This window comes from Corvus moneduloides, chromosome 12 (genome assembly GCF_009650955.1).
Source record: "Corvus moneduloides isolate bCorMon1 chromosome 12, bCorMon1.pri, whole genome shotgun sequence".
Classification (NCBI taxonomy): Eukaryota; Metazoa; Chordata; class Aves; order Passeriformes; family Corvidae; genus Corvus; species Corvus moneduloides.
This window is the reverse complement of record NC_045487.1, coordinates 12,789,453-12,808,379: the sequence shown is the minus strand read 5'-3', so window position 1 is coordinate 12,808,379 and position 18,927 is coordinate 12,789,453. Positions and strand designations below refer to the sequence as shown.

Sequence of the window (18,927 nt, the reverse complement as noted above, 5' to 3'; positions counted from 1 at the left end):
GGAGAGTGGAAGTATAGCACAATTCCAGAATGACAAAAGCAGGAATTTTTTCAATTAAACCCAATTATTCTGGTTAGTATAATATGGTGTGTTGACCCACAAAGCAGCACTTAACTGCTATCCTTTATAAAGCAAAACAGGTCAGAATGATCTTGACCTTGCTGGCTGCTCTGCTTTAGCAGGACTGGGTTTTGCTGCTCAGCTGCTCAGGACAGTGGGGGCCAAGGGAATGGCCCACCTGGGGCAGCCATTGGTGTGCCTGTTGAGCCCTGGACACTGGTTTGATCACGCTGGCTTCCTCCAAGCTGCCAAAATTTGTGAGGACAGTGGGCTACTCATTTATTCTGCATCAGGATCTGAGTGCAGGGAAGTGACACTTGTAGTATCTCCAGTTGTGTTTCATACTGTGCCGTGCCTCCCAGTGTCACTCTTGGTTCCAGTTCTGAACTTGCAGCAGGAGAGAGTTGTGCTGGTTTAGGTGTCGGTAGCTGAAGTGTACAGTCAATGTATGTGCTTGGCCACATTACCTGTGTGCTCTGCATATCAAACAGAAATGACATTTTGTTCATACGTGATTATTTTTTAATTGATTGCCAGACGTGTAGCAAGATTCATACTCCAGAATAACAACGTCTTATGTAAAGGAGCTTGAGTTTCTTGAGTTGCACATTTAGAGCCCACAAATTGTGCTACAAAATAAAGTAAGGTGTGATCAAACTAAAAAAGTTATGTAATGCACTGTGTTCTATAGTACTTGCACCTCACAAAAGCTGCGATTTTTCACCTAAAAGACTTGAATCTCACAGTCTTGTGTTCCTCTTGGGGCTATTCAGTAATGTTACCATGGGAAATCATTTTTGTGATTACAACTTTTGCAGCCACAGTTTATTTTTAATGATGTATCACTGTCCTCAGGTGAACATGAAATTAAATTGAGTGGCTTCTCTATAATTCTGTTCTCTCTGTGAAATTCTGATGGAATCAGCTTACCAGACTTGAAAAGAGGTGTGATGGAGGTAGAACTTTGTTTTAAAACCTGTTTAGAGAAAGTGTGAGAGACCTCTTTATTTTTCCTTTCCCCATGTGTTAAGATTTCCTAACGTACAGGACAAAGACCCCTTGTTTACTCTTATTTACTGTAAAAAAAGGCAAACTAATGCTCTTATGCATTGTAGAGAATTCTCTCCATGCATCCTAAGTGTGTTTTGGGTGTTGGAATGCTTCAGTATGACTATGAAGCCAAACGAAATACCTTTCTGTAGTGAAATCAGGTTTATTACAGTGTAACTGCCTTCTATAAACAAGTCTCCTTTTAAAGACTTTCATCTGAAATAACTGATGAGTGTAATGGTATTAAATAATTAAATAATAAAATACTGTTATGATGCCAAAAAGAACATCTCAGTCTCTTTGATCTTCATTTTGGCTAAATATAGAAAATTTCACTAGAGACTTTTGTAAACAGACTCCATTAATCCTAACAAATTGTTTTGAAAAACAGAGACTATAATAGATGGTGATTAAGACAGTGAGTAACCTTGAGTTTTGATTTTCAATACAGCATGAGTTAACTCCACATTAATTGGAGTCATGCCTCTAAGTCATGTTGTACTGCTCTGAAATCCACGTGTCCCTACCTCTGTTTGTCTTGGCTTTAATTAATCATTCCCTTATTTCTTGACAGCAGCCTGTTATTGGGCAGAGAAATATGGATCCAGGTGTAGTCTCGAGCCCCTATAGCTTCTGCCTGCCTTCTGCACACCGTGGCTCTATGCAGCACAGGAGGTCCTGGCAGTGTGCAGTCTTGCAGCAGATGAAACACAGATATGTTTCATTCAACACAGTACTATTTCCAACTGGAGTGCTGATGAGAACTCTCTCTAGTAGTCTTTAAGCCTTTCTTCTATCATTGAAAAAGTTCAGATTTCATTTTTTTCTACGTGTTTACTAACATTCTGTGCATCTGTAATGTAAGTTTGTGTGTTTGCAGGTAACTTAATTTTTTATTTTGCCACAAAGCTTTTCATGACTACCTAAGAATAAGAGGGATCCCATTCAAAGAAATGCAGACATCTGTTATTTATGTTTAGAAAAAGAAATACTTATGTTTCTGACAACACATCATTATTTTATGTGGTTCTAAAGAATGCACCAATTGTAATAATTATCTGGATTAAGAGTGTCAGTGGAGTTAATAAAGAGCCGTGCCCTGAGAACTGCAGTGTCTGTATGGCTTGGCTCTCTGTGCACTTTAGGGACCTCTTTCTTGATTGCCTTGTTCTTTCAAAGTTCCCTGATGGGACAGGGCAACAATTAACTCCCATAAAGCACAAGCCTGGGAGCAGCTGGGCCCACTAATGATGGACAGTATGGATTTGTGCTGTGCCACACATGAGTTTCTCCCCAGGGATACTCCCTTGGTATCATCGCAGCATGTCTCATGCCATTCAGTGCCCTCAGACAACGTGCTGTTGCTCCTTGTGGCTCACAGTGCATGTGGGCATTCAGTCCTTGCTGAAAACACTGCTCTGGGGCAAATAATGTGCCTTGTGGATGTAACTGGTCTGCTCCAGCTAGTCCAGAAGAGGAGAGGCAGAAATAGGGCTGTGTTTCTTGATCAGTTCCCCACTATGTACCCCCCTAAAGACAGACCTGACTCCCAGGTCTTCCTGTACGTAAGCTGGTTCACCAAATTACAGTTGAAAAATAATTTCTATTTTCAGGAGTTTAATTATTGGGGTTTTGCCCATTTTCCTTGTTGCTTCTGGTTTTGAAAGCTAGATTGGTGGTTAAGCATGTGGAAACTAAATTAGTCATTCAGTACATGTGACTGGCAGTGAGGACAGAGAGTGAACTTGGTCATTGGAGTGCTCAACCTGTCCTTTATCACATACTTCTCACCTGAATCCAGTAGTTGAACTGGGAAGATAACTGTAAGAAAGTTTAAATGCCAACACATGGAATAGCAGTGAAGAGTAGAAGAACTGGAGACGGCTGAGAAGCTGAAGGCAGAGTAATCAGTGTGGTGTAAGGTGTAAGTGGTGGTTTGGAATGTGCACATTAACTCCAGGGTGTATGCTTCCAAGGAAAAGCAAGAAAGCAGCTGTAGGAGGAGGTAAGAGATGTCCTCTGTCAGAGGAGTCTTTCTCTTAGCTTTATCTGTATAGACAGTTGTGGTGGTGGCCGCCACAAGCTGCCAGGCTTTTGTGACTGTTCCCGTAACTTGGTGGTGGAGGGAGAGAAGCTTGTGGTGTTTGTAACGCTGCAGTATTGGGAGAACTTAACGCAGGTGGTTTGAGTTCTTTCCCTGCTCTGACTCTCTTGAACACAACTGTCGGATATTTTAATCAGTTTTGTTGACACCTGTATACAGCTTCCAGTTATTAACACTTGATTTATTTAAGTGTGTGTGCAGTAGGGAAGTATTCGATTCCCCATCTCAGCTAAGGGCTTGGTCTTAATAAATTGATCTCTTTTGGTGGTCCCTCAGAGCTTTAATGAAAGATGCAGTTGCACTTGGTAACTAGAAATAATCCATTCTTAAAAGATAACTAGCTATTAATATAATGGTCATTGAAGGAAATAAATGAAATTAGTTATTCTGTGGCTGGAAATGCATTATTAGTCAAGTTGATGATGTTTATGATACTACAGAAGCACAGAATTTTGTAGCACTTTATGAAGACATTTTTATTTCAGCTCTCATCGTAGGCAAGCTAAACTTAACTTACTGACAATGTGAAACACATATAATATGGTAAATTATACATGGGTTAACTGTCTGTCAGTCACTTATTCTTCTGAGCAAATGCTGCTGCGTGTGTACTACTTATTTTCTGGGGTTATGGGGGGAGAATACATTTTTAGTTTATGTGACTTCTATAAGCAGTAAAAGGAGGACTTTTTCTAGCTCTAGTACTGGCAGAATTACTGTCAACTTTTGCAAGCGTGGTACTGAATACATACAGACTGCTGCGTGAAACTCCCTGCCTGGTGCCAAGGGGCTGACAAGGAAGTGTTGGCTAAAAACCTGTTTAAATTTTTGTGAAGTGTGTACTCAGAGCTACAGCTGCGTTCATAGTTGGAGACTGAACCATTTCTGTGTTACGCTGGCATTAAAATAGCGTGTGACTTTCAATGTGAATTGAAGGCACTTGCATTTAGGTTTGCTTCCATGCTTTTAGCAAATGAAGCGCAGTATTGACCTGTTGGCATAAGAAGCTAATGTGGATCTAAGTGTTACAAAGTGTTGTGAATGTGTTGTTTTTTTTTTTATTTGCATGCTGCTCTAAAATTGCCCTTTAACAAAATTGGGAACTAGGAGCTTAAAAAGCATTTTTGGTTAGAATAGTTGCTATTTCATTTGCATGCAGAGGTTTTTCTGAGTTTTTGTTCTTTCTTTTTTTTTTCTTTCTTAGTCTTCATGAAGAAATCATTGACTTCTATAAGTATATGTCTCCCAGACCTGAAGAAGAGAGAATGCGGATGGAAGTGGTGACCAGAATAGAAAATGTTATCAAAGAGCTCTGGCCTAATGCAGATGTGAGTAGGACCCTGTTTTATTTGTTAATATGTAAAAGCAACATTTTGTGCCTGTTTACTTTATGAAATACTGAATATTGTATGTAATAAATGAGGGCCAGTTATCCACAAAGGTGATTAACTGGTAATTTATTAAAAGAAAAGAGAACAAAACAAACAGACCAGGTGAAAGAACCCAGGAGGGGGAGTAGCCCTCTCCTCTTAACCCAGCAGCGGGAGGACCTCGCTGTGACAGGTTTCGTTCTCAAGAGGACTTCACTGTGAGAGGCTCGAAGCCAGGGAGGACATGTACTGAGGGGAACACCGCCTTTTATGCTCTCTTTCAGTCCTTCTGATTGGTCAGTCCGCAGGGTTGCTGCTTAGCGGCTCAGTTCATTGGCTTAGGTTTCCCGCTTCTCAGGTGATGATTGGCTCGTCGCTAGGTCCCGCCCCCTCCCCCACGATGCGTCGAGTGATTGGTGCAAGGTCCGGGTTGGAGGGAGGCTGGTGATTGGTGGGTGCAGCTGCCTCTCTCAGGGCTGATGTCATCCCGATGGCGCTTAGGGACCTTCCATACTCCATATCACCACCTCCTCCTGGCCTCTTTAGATCACCTGCAGTCTTTTGAAACAAAGGGCTTCCAACTCTGTTCAACAGTCTGAGCAGCATAACTTCATACAACCCAAATCATAACATTCAACTATCCTACCTAACACCCGTACAACCCGAATTAGGATGCATCAAACTGCCTGAACGGGAACAACGCCTATAACATTGCAAATGCTGTTTATTTTTCCATGTTAAACATAAGAAGACTTCTGTTGAAATGAGAGAGGTGATCTTTCTTTCTCAAATAATACAGGTTAACATTTTCCATCACACATAGGACCACAGACAAGTTAGTCCTGTTGTAGTCAAAGAAAAGTCATAAGGTGGGGTAATGTTCAGTCTCATGAATATTTATTTGATAAGATGAATGGGAACATATCAGACATGCATGCATGTATTGTGTTAAAAAAAAATCTTCTGAAACTCCTGTCTTTAGTAGTAGGGCTTTTAGTGCAAAGAACCGTAATCTTGAATAAGTTTGTTAAGGTGGTGTACCAGCAATGTCGCATTACATAGCCCATGGTATTTTTAATGGGCAGTTAAACTAAATTGATATATTTTACAAATTAAAAAAAAACCCCAGGAGTCTCTGTATAGGAAGAAGCAAGCCTGTAGACCTGTGTGCTGAGCTTGTAATCTGTAATGCCTCTTTCCACTGATGATGGGTTTTTGCTAGTACATACTCATTCAAAACAAGAGTTTCTCCTATGCAGAGCTGTGGTTTTTTTGATAAAGGTTAGATTAAAGAGAAGACGGGGAAGTTGAGTTTATAAGTCAATATGGTTTTATGGGCACATAGTTGGGTTTCTGGCATAACTGAATCTAGTTTAGTTGTATTCTTCTACTGATACGGTGTTCATTTCCAGAATGTAAATTTCTAGCTGTAGTCATCTATTTGTAGATACAGTAGCTGAAAATTTGGGCTTGCTAGTCAGAATAGGAAACCAGATTCAGACAGCAGAATCTCTAGTATAAGGAATGCTCTTTGATCCTGCCACAGTAAAGATAGTGTTTTGACATGAGTGACTTAAATCCACTGCTCATTTCAAATCTTAACCTGTTTTTTTGGAATGTGTTTTTAGAAATTAACAGGATATGACAGAATGTGAATTCTGTACAAGCTCTGTGTGTGTGGTGTGTGGGTTTGTGTGTAAAATATACTCACATTTTCAAAGTGATTATTTTTATGGACAATGTATCAGTGAGCATCATATGGAAGGAGCACTCTCCACTCGGTGATTGCTGCCTTTGCACAGCTGGAGGGAGGTGGTTGAGTCATTACTCCACATATCTGGCAATTTTCTCTTTGAGCAAACCCAGCAACCTTTCCATGGGAACTGTGTAAGAGAGCAGCATGTGTCACAGGTGTTGTACAGCTCTCCTCTACCCCAGTGAAACAGCCAGGTAGACCTTAATCAAGAGCAGGAGTTGTAGGGAACAGTGTGGGTATGAAACAGTGCATGCTGTGATTCACCCTGCCAGTGCCTTGGAGGAGAGGATTTCACCAAAACCACTGATTGCTTCAGCCTAGAAATGTTGCTATTTCCTAGGCAAGTTTGTGTGCTGCAAACTTAACTAGTCTAATGGGGTGAATGGATTTATTACCAGGCTATCTCTCTTTGTTGCCACTAGCACTTTGAATGGGGCACAAGAACATACTGCTTCCAGAGATACTCTATAGGACAGGCTTGATCTGTAAGTCTTTTGTATTAAGAATAACTTTTTACATACATATCTAGAGGGGTGTGTGTGTATATAGGACTCTTTGCGTCCTTGAGAAAACAGTCTGTCTTTAAGCTGCTGAAAGTTGTTTGTAGCCGCAAGGTATTGAAGGAGGGGAAGCATATTGCAAGCCCTTCCACAAGAGACAGCTGACCACTGGGCTTAGCTGTAACGTGACCGAGAGGAAGCACACACTGTGTAGTTGGAAAACTGAAGTTCACTTTTCAATTAGTGCCAGTTAAAACTGCCAGGACTGTCTTTCTCCGCTGTGCTTGAAAATGTTGGAGAGCGAGAGTGTGCCAGCTCCTTTTTCTCGAGTCAATAACTGTTCTTCAAAGCCCAACTGCATTTTGTCTGCAGTTGTTACGTTGAGGAAGAATTCTCCTTTTGTATGTCTTTCCGTTTTCTCGAGGCTAAAAGGGAACTGAATGGTGACAACAGCATTACTGTGATGTTATTTTTCTAAAACTTGCTTTGCCAGATCAGCTTGGGAACTGAACTGCTGAACTCAACTGTGTTCAACTTGGACAGTCTCTTGTAATTTTTCAGTCCTTTGAGTTAATCACTAACTTTTTGAAAATCTGTGTTGGTTTAGCTACTTCTAAGATTCAAGTTTTGAGTACATGCTCTGAGAAGGTGGAGTGTTATCTGGTCCAATGTCCTCAGCTCTAGCTGTAGTGTAAAGTGATGAGTTAATGTTTAAGCTGTTCATTTTGAGTCGTCGATGCAGCCAAACCAGCTAAAATAAACTTGGAAGTTAAACATACACATTTAGTTAGTAGTTTCTCGCTAAACACATAGGTAAGGCGTAAAAAATATATATAAATATATGAAAATCAGGTACCAACAAAAGGAAAATAAGGCTTCATGAATCTAAGTGTACAGAGAACATACATGTGGAATGTGCCTGAGCAAGTCCTTTTTTTTCCCTCTCCCCTGTTCCACTTAGGAAAAGGCTGAAAAAGCAGATGGAGGGGGGGGTAAAACTAGGTATTCTACACTGTTACTTTATTTATAGAAGTGAGCAATTGTGTCATTTGCTCTCTTTCTCAAGGGAATGTGCTTAGAAGGAAACATTCCTAGTAAGTGAGAATAGTTCTTGGCATCAGCAAGTCTCTGACCATAAGAAACATTTTAATTATGCTGAAACCAAACAACCCAAAGCATTTAAATGAAACCATTTTAAGACAAAGATTTTTGACCGGTTCAATATGAAAATTTGCCTATTAAACAAATAAGTATTTACACAGTGGAATTTAGGATACATTTGTCTTATTGTCCTCAGCTTCATGTCCATGTGACCTCATAGATCTGAAAAGAGCGAATGTTGCATACTTCACACACTTCAGTTATGAAAATACTATGATTGGGAATGGAAGTAGAAAGATGAACTCTATTTAGTTTAACAAACTTCAGAAAGTTCTACTGAAAGATGTAGAAGAAAGGGAAACTAAGTTGGCTGTGGAGAGATTTTTTTGTTCTGTTTTGATGGAGGAATTTTGGTACCAAAAATTTACCAAGCTTTTGTGGGTTTCCAAGTTCTGGTGTGCTTTGTGAGCATGTATTTGGACACATACTGTAATTAAAACTCCTTCAGGAACTTCAGAATTTAATGTGAACAAGTTCACAGAAATGTGGGATAAACAGTTACGATAACATAGAGGAGTGGGAGTCATTACTATGAAGACTAAAGTTATCTTATGAGTGCAAATGCAGATCTCTGTCCACAAACAATAAAAGCATGATTGGCAGTGTTAGCACACCACAAAAACTAATGTGCATGTCTCAAGTCATAATAGTGTCCGGTGTTTGGGATGCTTTAAATACATGCATGGCTACAGAACTTCAACAGTTTAAATTCCAAATTGATAATAAATCAAAATCCTTTAAAATTTGTGTTCTGATTTCCCCACTCTTCTGTCTTTCCAGTTTTTGTAAGAGAGTGGTTGAAGTGTGGGTGTGGCTTTCTTCTATAATAGTTCAGTGTTTCTCATACTCCAGATTATTGTACAAGAGCAGATGTTGTCTCATTCCTTTTGGTATAGGTCATATATGTTGTATCAGTAAGTTTATGAATACTTTCAGGGTTGTTTATTCAGTAAAGGCTCTCTTTGCTGTTCAGCTGAACACACTATTTTGTTTGATAATGTGAAAGCACATTTAGTTTTTTCCTAACCCATCAGTGTTTGTTTTATTGTGCAAAAGCACTTTTCTGGTGTTTCTGGTGCCCAAGTGAATCCTGGTTTGACTGAACCCAGTATCATAGAGGGTACTTTTATTAATCTTGGATTAAAAACAGTGATAATTATTAGTAGTACATTCTTAGCTTTTTGATGCCTTTATGCTTTAGTACAGTATTGATGCTTGTGCTGTGGCACCTCTCACAGTCTTTGCCAGTTTGATAAGCTATGAACTTCCAACATTCAATTGTGTATGTACTTTTCACTGGGCAATGGGGTGAGGGGCTAAGAGGAGTGAAGTGATAAAAAAAAATCAAGAAGAAGCACTAAACTACTTCTTAGTCTACTAAGTATTAAGGCACTTGCAAAACATCATCCTTTCCTGTCTCCCCCTTTTACTTATCCTGAAGGGGAAAAAAAGTAAAAAGTGGGTCGCTTGACATACAAATAGGTGGCAATCAAGCTGGCGTATGAGACTCATTAAAGCAGAATACTCAAGTCTGTATAAGGTGGCTCCAGGAAACACATCAGAAGAGTGGTTGAAAATTAGCCCAGATGTGTAGATATTTTTACTTTGAAGTCTCACCAACCCCCCTTTGAGACTCAACTCATGAGTCCAGCCTCCCTGTGAGGCTTGGCTAAGTAATGAGAGTGTGGTTTTGGACAGCTTACAGGGGAAACCTGATAATTTACACCTCCAGCGCTAGTAAAAATCCAGCATAATAAAGTAATTCTGTGGGATGTGAAATTTATGAAACTTTTTTGTTTGTTGTTGAAGCAGAAATAGACAGAGTAGTGCTACTTGCTTTGTAATTCAGAAAAAAAAATGGGTCATGATAGAATTGATTTTTTTTTAAAGTATGCAAGTAATGGAAATACATGAAACTTCAAAAATGCTTAAATACTGAGGGGTATACTCTGAGATGTGAAAACAAAAAGCAAATTAAACTGATACTGTTTCTCTTAAATGTTCTGTCATTAAGCATTTCAAAGTCTTGGGTTCTAGGTTTTTGACAAATTTAGTCATGGAATCAATTTTTACATTGCAAAGCAGTTTTTTAATAGAAAAGTCAAAGTTATTAATGTTTCATGAGTAAAAACAATGAGGATCAGCTCTTTTTAATACATTAAAGATGTGTATGTTTCAACAGAAGTGTTCAGTACCTGTTAGCAATACCAAAATCTACCAATGGAGGGTAGCAGTAGCCAGCCTTTACAAGCGGCTTAATAGATTTCTTTGTCTTCTGAAGCCTGAAAATTTTCTTATTTCTTCCTATATGTTTTCTTATATATCCTTTTCTTGTGTTTCAGGTGCAGATATTTGGAAGTTTTAAAACTGGTTTATATCTGCCTACAAGGTTAGTAATTCTTCAGTGTAAATTCCACACAAGAGAAAAGTGACTTGTTGGACCTGTAACCCTGGGGTTATTTATCTACTCTCCTAGGATCTATTACTTGTGTCAATACTTGTTATACTAAGAAAGTGTTAAGCTATTAGTTCTCTGCAAATGTACAGAAATACAATAAATAAGACTAGTGACTGTAACATGTGTCTATATAGATCTTGCATGTATCAGTAAAAGGATCTGAATTACCATGTGGTCAAAAAAAGGCAAAGGATTTCGCTTCATTAATACCAAGAGAAGATGCTGACCCTAAAAGAAAAGCTAAATTTTATCTCCACAGACAACTAAACTGAAACCTTTAACATTACACTGTTAATGTTAGTGCTGTAGAGAAAATATGACATGGAGAATTAGCTTTTTTCTTTCAGTCTTCTTTTGTGAAATCTGTACAATAGTCAACATCTACCTATTCCAAATTTATTGCTAGTTTTCATAAAGAAGAGTCTCTACTCAGTGACACTGGCATCTTCTGTGTAGAAATTGTATTTATCACAACTAAATGGAAATGGAGTGAAAGGCTTAAATGGCTGCAGGGGATGAACACATTTAAATAGCATAAATCTGAGGATAACATTTGAGCTGAGTTCCATACTTTGGGAACAGGAGGACATCTAGTACTGACTGCAGGTGATGGATATCCTTGTCACTATTTAATGTTTCTTTGTAAAACAAAGAACCTGACAGATGCTTTAGTACCTGCTTTAGTTTCAGGAGTTTTAAGGAAGTCTAATTTCTCAGTTTGTATTTGTAAAGCCAGAAGTGAGGTATACAAATACTCATTGTTTTCACATTTGGCCTCATTCCTGGCCTTTTAAAATTTTATTTTAAATAGGCTTAATTAAATTTGATTTGATGCTGGTAATGCTACAGAGATATTCCTAGCCACTTGATGGATGCTGTACTATATTTGCTTGATTGTTTTGAAACAGATGTAACAAAAATGCTTTTCTATTGCAATATGCTGTCTTTCTTGAGTATTTGTTTCAGGTGAGGTTTTGGGGGAGAAAAAATGCAGATACTTCAAATACAGTACATAAACCCACAGGAAACCTTCCTGTGGCAATGCATGCCAAACTTTTAAAATAGTCATCATTTGTGTGTTGGTCATTAATTCACTGTTGCCTTCTATCAAAGCTTCCCTTCACCTTAGGTTTTCCTTACCTCTCAGTAACTGTATAGTTTGTTTAGGTTTCAGGCTTTGGTATTCAGAAGGACCTGAAGTGTGTTCTTAATGCTGTTGGGATTTGCTTTGTATCCATTTACTTAAGCTGCTGTTGAAGGTTTGGGCACACAGTTGTTTTGCTGCTGGATCTCTGCATCCTTTTGAAGGCAGTATTTATGCTCAAGGTGGCAACAGAGCTGCTTTTTCTCTCTCAGTGTGCATCAGAAAAATCTCTCCTGTTTTTAACTGTCAGCAGTGAGTTTAACACTAATTTAGTTTAGAAATGTCCAGCAGCAATTCCTGCTCTCCAAGCCAGTTTTGAACACAGTATTCTGAAAGCAGCCAAGTGCTGCCTGTCCTTGTCAGCCCAATGGTCTGTGGCTGAACTGCTGCTGCTTGGCAGGAGACAGCTCATCTAATGCACATGTAGTTTCTTTGGGATTGTTAAAGTAGTGGTGTTTGTCAACCAGCAGACCTGTACAATCTGTTGCAGGGGGAAGTATTTTAAGCTTTTTTGTGTTTTCTGTTGTGCACTTTTCCATATCACTGAAGTATCCTGCTAGCATAACTATAGGGTTACACGCTCACCTCCTTCATGTTCCCAGCCAAGCAGGGAAATCAAAGAACTTGGGAAGCAAAGAGGAAGAAGCTCAGGACCTTACAGTAGCCCTCACTGGCTTCAGATGTGACACCAGCCACCTTTTGAGTTTGAGTTCAGGGATTGAATTAGGATGTCAGCTCCTTGTGTAGTGAAAGGAGTATGTGTGTGCATAGGGAGGAAGTGTAGTGGGATGGAGACACCTCTTCAAGGAGCTGAGTTAATGAGTGAACTTAATTAGGTGGCTTGATCTTACTTAATAGCTTGTTGCTTCCTGAAGTCAAAGTTGCCATGTTTTCTTCTCCCTTTCCTTGCTCCCTGTTCTTGGCACTACAGGACAGAAACTTACCCTGTGCCCTCTGGTGCTCTGATCATCCAGAAAACCAACTTAGAGATGCAAAGAGGCAGGAAATTACCCCAGAATATTCTGGGGGTTCTTTAAAAGGAGAATGAAGAAGGTTTCTGCCAGACCCATTAATAGGTTGAACTGATTTGCTGTGGAATTGGGAAATACCAGGCTTGGAACAAAGGAGGAGACAGGGTCATGCATCTGGGAGTAGAGGACGGGAAACAGGACTTTTCCTTTTGGTGTCAGGCTGTTAAATTGACATTCCTGATTAATACAGCCCAAAGGTGGTGATTCACAACAAGTTAGTTTCTTGCTCTGAATCACTCCAGAGAAGCTGATCCCTCTCTGCTCACACTGTGGCCTGAGGAGACTAATCTTAGGCTTTGCAGCCTAATTGATTTGTGTTTATCTGTCCTCTCCCCTAGGTAACCTGAAATGTTCTGTATTTCCCCAAGTGTAAGAGTTCATGTCCAACCATTTCCTTGGAAAAATCAGAGTAAATTATTTGGTTAAGCTATGTTCTGTCAGCTTTATTCTAGTTATGTATAGATGTCATTTGTTTGTATTTTAAGTGTATTGGTCTTTAAATTTGAATAAATCTATTTTTTTTTCTATTTCAGTGATATTGATTTAGTTGTGTTTGGAAAATGGGAGACATTACCTCTTTGGACCCTGGAAGAAGCTCTTAGAAAGCACAATGTAGCAGATGAAAACTCAGTAAAGGTTTTAGATAAAGCAACTGTAAGTTTGGGGGAAGAGGGTATTTCCTTGTTCAAAGCTAAATTTCTAATCAAAGAAAGATGTTGGTTAAAATAATGAATTTTCATAAGCAGAAACTATTTTGTATATTAAATTTGAAATAGACGAAATAGATTTTTTATTTCGTATGATTTTCATTGCTAGTGCAAAAACAAAAGCATTTTTTCTACTGTGGAAATTGTCTGATATTTCATATGTTGCTTTTAAGAGAGATTGGACTAGTCAGTGTTGTGCACTGATGTGTTTAAACTAGTGAATTTCTGGACTGAGTTTTTACATAAGTAAATAATTTTTCTTTTTGCAAGTAAGCAGGTATAATCAATTTTCACATAGAAGTACTAAGTACAGTCTAAATAGGTAGTGGTATGTCTTGCACAGAATAGATTAATTCCATTATAGTTTCATACCTTTTGCTAATTGTAAGAGTATGTAAGAATACTGGGGTATCTAAGTCACAGCTGTTATTAGGAGAGAGCTCCACTCAGATGGAGCTATATCAGAGTGCTCTCCATATCTTGTACTTCTTGATTGAAGTTCATTTTGGTGAGGAAGTGATGACCCCAGTGACAAGAGTTTTGTCATTTCTGATGTCTCCAGGGCCGTTTCTCTGTTTCTCCAGTGTTTGTCTCCCTCTGGTGTCTGTGGTCCCCACCAGAGCTGAGCTGCTGCACCAGCAACTCACCCAAACCAATCCAAAAAGAATCACTGGGAAGGTGAAGCATTAAGTTCTGCTCAGCAGAACACTAAATTGAAAATAGCATTTATGAGTTAGAAAAGCAAAGTTTATGTAAACAGATCAGCAAGGAGAGTGAGTCCTGATTTCACTAGCTACCTCCTCTCTATAAATTCATGAAGCATTTCAGTTTTACTGGTGCATATAAGTTATAAATGAAACAAAGTGTGTCTTGGAAATCTGTATTGACTTAATGTGTCTTTCTTTTGCAGGTACCTATTATTAAACTGACAGATTCCTTCACTGAAGTAAAAGTTGATATAAGCTTTAATGTACAGAACGGGGTTAAAGCAGCCCAGCTCATCAAAGATTTTATCAAGGTTAGGCAACACTATCATAGAACTACATGCTGAGTATTTGATAACTTAATTTTATTTTCTATTTTACTTTGACTGCATCCTTACTAGACATACACTTTTACTCTGTTATTTTTTGTTGTCTAATAAGGCTGAGGCATGTCCTTAAGTTTTAGATATGTTGCCTTAAAAGACATGAACATAAGAATAAAATATGGAGCAGTTTTAATAGTACAATGGTTAAGGAAATTGCACTAATCCCTGTCTTAAGTGTTCTGCTCTTTTAACTGTAGTTCATAGAACTATGTATTTCTGAATTTCAAGATGGGAGATAGTCTTCTCATGAAAGCCAGAAGGCATTTTTGAGTGTGAAAGAATAAAAAAAAGCTTTTGTGTGTTCCCATTGCCTGGGCTACTTGTGACCCTTTGGCCTTGGGTCAGGGGGTGAGAGGGGTCTGTGCCCCGGGGGTGCAGCAGGAGCTGTGTGTGGCAGCAGGGGCAAGGCTGCAGCCCTGTGGTACCCCCAGCCCAAAGAGCAGAGCAGGTCTGGTGACAGTAGCTGGGGTCAGCTCCCAGTCTGGCCAACGCCTGGCAGACAAGTGCCCAGTGAGGATGTTGAGACTGTGGTTAGGACCAGGATTAGGGTCAGGATTAGCACCAGTGTGGGGCAACGTGGCTCAGGCAGACAGCACAGGGAACAGCTGAGGTGGGAAGCAGCTCTCAAGCAAAGTGGAGGCACTCCCAGCAAGGCTTCTCACATGGTGCTTTCCCACAGGGCTGTTTTCCCAGCAGCCTGAGCCCAGGCTGTGCAGCTGTGCCACACCACAGCTGGCCTTGAGCTTGGGCAGCTAAGGAAGAGGTGGCACAGGTGTCTCTGCTGCTGAGGAGGGTCCTTTGTTTGACTTGGAGAAAACTTGGTGTGTTCTTGCCAAGTGACTTCATTGGTGTTCTTGAAGCACCCTCTATAAAACACTTGTGGGGCAATCTCTTGGGTCTTATTTTGTCCCACATAACTTTCAGTATCTAACTGAGGTGTCATATTTGGTATTAGGCTTGGAGAGGCCTCCTTCTCTTCATCCAGGTTATTTAGGAAGTCTGAGGCAGTTGGAGCCTTAGTTAAGGGTATGCAGTTTTCTGAGAAAAATTCCATCTTTCTGTTTTGGTATATACTGATATTCAACACTTCAGCTTGTAACAGGAAGTTCTTAGTAGTTTCAAAATTTCAGTTGAATAGTTAGGGATCTTCAGTTAAATAGGGCTCCCAATACTCACTGTAAGGCTCATGCAGAGAGGTTCTTAGCAAAATTCTTCTTTCCCTTTAATCTTTTTGTAGTCATGGACCTCATGACCCACATCTCATCTGTGACACTAAGGAACTTTTTGGCTGTGTTGATAAAAGCAGTGATATTATTGAGCCTCTTTGCCCCTCCCCTGTGGGGGGTGTACAGAGTGCAGGCATAGCCCAGCCTCCTCTGCTGTCCGAAAGGTCTGTGTTCTCCACACCTCTTAGGGGAATCCATGCAGATAAACCTATTAAAGGACCAGTTACCCAAAGGTATTTCACTCATTTGAAAATGTTACCTGGGTGTAGTAATTTTGAAGGGCTTTCTTTAACTAAGGGCATCCAAAGTACTTCCAGGACAGAAATCTCAGTACACTTTGAGCTGCCCCTCAGTTGGAGCAAGAAAGTTCTGTTACAGATGCCAATATCTCCGTAGTTCTTCCTTTGCTATACTTCTCACTTGTATGAGAAAAGCAAGTGTATTTATATATTCAAACCAAATAGTTCCGATTTTATGATGTAGTAACTTTTTTTTGTTATTAATATCTGCCACCAGAGTCAAACAGGTAAAATACCTGTGTTGATCACAGGCAGGGCACTTGGCTTCTCCCTGTCACTAAAAATGATAGGTTAGAATTATACTTAGCTTTAAGACTGAATATAAAACAGACATTTCAATATGCTCTCTCAGCATCCATTGTATGCTCACATCACAGTATTGTAACAGCTTTGTTTTTCTCTTTCAGAAATATCCTGTGTTACCATTTCTAGTTTTAGTATTGAAACAGTTCCTGTTGCAGAGGGACCTTAATGAAGTATTTACAGGTGGAATTGGTTCTTATAGTCTCTTTTTAATGGCTGTCAGTTTCCTTCAGGTAAGTTCAATGGAATCTATCAATGCCATTGGTGCATAAGGACATCACCTTAAGAAAGAATTTGATCCACCCTTAAATTTAACTATTTAAGCCATCATGTTTATGGGTTTGCACGCCCTTTTCATTTAAAATTAGAAATGTCCTGCCTGTCTTCTGTTCTTTCTCTGATGATAATCCTTTTGGTATGAAAGGTGTTTGGAACATCTGTTGGTGTACCAGTGCCAGGCACTGATACATATGCTATTGATACATATGATATGACATATGTCATTCATGGTAAAACAGCTTGAATATTGGGTAACTTACTTGGAACAAGTTCCATAAGGTTGGTGTTAGCTGCAGTTGTCCTTTATAACACTTGATCTCCAGGTCATATATCCTGTATGTGCTTCAACAAATGCAGTGGAATCTGGATTCTCTGGGTTTCTAAGCTGATACCAAACAAACATGTTTTACAACTTTCTCTTAAATCTAATAGAACAAAATGCATGAGCTAAATCTATATTGTTGTGCGTGGGGGAGGAAAATACTGGACAAATATGAAGTAGCTGATTTCTGGCTGTATCAGCCCTGTTCTTTTTCCTGAACTAAATGTTACCTATAACTGTGTTTGCAAGTGTATGTCCATACTACTCTAAAACTTGAGCCTGGAACTGGAGCTCGGTGTTTGCTGAGTGCCTTTGCAGTTCCCTGCTGAGCACAAAAGAAATTAAGGCAACAGGCATATAGTTTAAAAGCAAAATCTCTCCCAACCCCATTTTTTTCTTATATTGAGTAACAGCATTTCCATTTGCTCATTTAAAAAAAAAAAAAAAAGTCAGGTTTCATCTCTGTTACGATTCTGAGCTGGTTTTGTTCACAGTCTCTCAGGCTGCTTACTTAACAGCAGAGGGGGTCCTATATATAGCTGTGCACATGGGAAGCCTGTATTTGTATTGCAGACTCAGTTTTGTGAGGTGCAAATATCTGCATGATATTTTAACCTGGCAAGAACCCTGCCATTAGTGCTGGAAGTTCACTTATTGGACTTAAAGTTAAAATGCAAGAAGATTAGTGCTTGACAGCCTTTTTTTAAAGAGATAATTATTGTATAAAAGTTGTCGCAGTATCTTAAAGATGCAAAACTGCTTAATCAAGGGAAAATACTATGTTTAGACATATTTGCTTTATGTTATATTATTTATTACTGTATTTAGACATGTTTTCTGTGACAAAGAGAAAGCGCTTTAAACTTGAAGTCTTAAAAAATGATTTTTTTTTTCTCTCTTCTTAATAGCTGCATCCCAGGGAAGATGCCTGTATGCCCAATGCCAACTATGGTGTTCTTTTAATAGAGTTTTTTGAATTATATGGACGTCACTTCAATTATCTGAAGACTGGAATCCGAATAAAGGATGGTGGCTCTTACGTTGCCAAGGATGAAGTGCAGAAAAGCATGTTGGATGGCTACAGACCATCAATGCTGTACATCGAGGATCCCTTACAGCCAGGTACCCTCAGAAACCAAAATAGAATAACAGTACTTAAATGTGTGATAGATGCAGTGCAGGATTTTTTTTTTTCTTTGTTTATTGTACTTTTACCCAGAGAATTGCTGGTTTGGACTTCTGTACATGTAAACATCTATAGATCTTTTAAGCTCTTTCAAATATTTATGCTTTATGCTAATCCTGTCCTACAAGAGGTGATTGCAGTTAGTTGGGACTTAAGGGCAATTTTTAAAAGAGATTACTGTTTCCTGCCTGAAAGGTGATAACCACAGTTTCAACCTTACTCATTTATTTGTATTCTTATTTTAAGGTAATGATGTTGGGAGGAGTTCCTATGGTGCCATGCAAGTGAAGCAGGCTTTTGATTATGCCTATGTTGTTCTGAGCCATGCAGTTTCCCCAATAGCTAAATATTATCCTAACAACGAAACAGAAAGGTAAAGTCTCTGATTCTAAATCTCAGACATTCATTGCTTGTATTTTTCTGTGTCTAAAAATTAATTGTGGTGATGGTTTTGTTTTTTTCCTGGTTTGCAGTATATTAGGGCGAATAATTAGAGTAACACAAGAAGTGGCCACATACAGAGACTGGATATCCAAGCAGTGGGGAATGCAAAGCAGGACAGAATCTTCATGTAATGGTGAGTTTTGACTCAGCAGGGCTGAGGGGGGAAACTTCCTTCACAACTTGATTGTATAGATTTTGTTGTTCCTTTTGCCTCACATAAGGCAATGTGTGCATCTTAATAGCAAGTTCCTTTTTTGTTCAGTATTCTTGTCTTTTCATCCAGAAAAGTCAGATTTCTACAAGAGTAAAATGGCCCATCTTTATTGTACTGCAATAGATTTGGTCAGTAGAGAGGTCTGTAAAGAGTGCTGCCTTCCAAAAGGAGACTTTGGAAAAACTTCCAATTTAATTTACTGCATTGTCACTGTCACATTTCC

At 39.2% G+C, this 18,927-nt stretch overlaps 1 protein-coding gene across 1 annotated transcript in view; it reads left to right on the top strand.

The window, feature by feature from the left end:
- Positions 1–18,927, top strand: part of TENT4B (terminal nucleotidyltransferase 4B) — a 42,044-nt gene that overhangs the window by 16,687 nt on the left and 6,430 nt on the right. The window contains exons 2-9 of the mRNA XM_032121839.1: positions 4,419–4,542; positions 10,344–10,390; positions 13,168–13,288; positions 14,252–14,359; positions 16,364–16,492; positions 17,769–17,982; positions 18,293–18,419; positions 18,520–18,623. Coding sequence (XP_031977730.1) covers positions 4,419–4,542; positions 10,344–10,390; positions 13,168–13,288; positions 14,252–14,359; positions 16,364–16,492; positions 17,769–17,982; positions 18,293–18,419; positions 18,520–18,623 — 974 coding nt within the window. The remainder of the gene's footprint in view (positions 1–4,418; positions 4,543–10,343; positions 10,391–13,167; positions 13,289–14,251; positions 14,360–16,363; positions 16,493–17,768; positions 17,983–18,292; positions 18,420–18,519; positions 18,624–18,927) is intronic.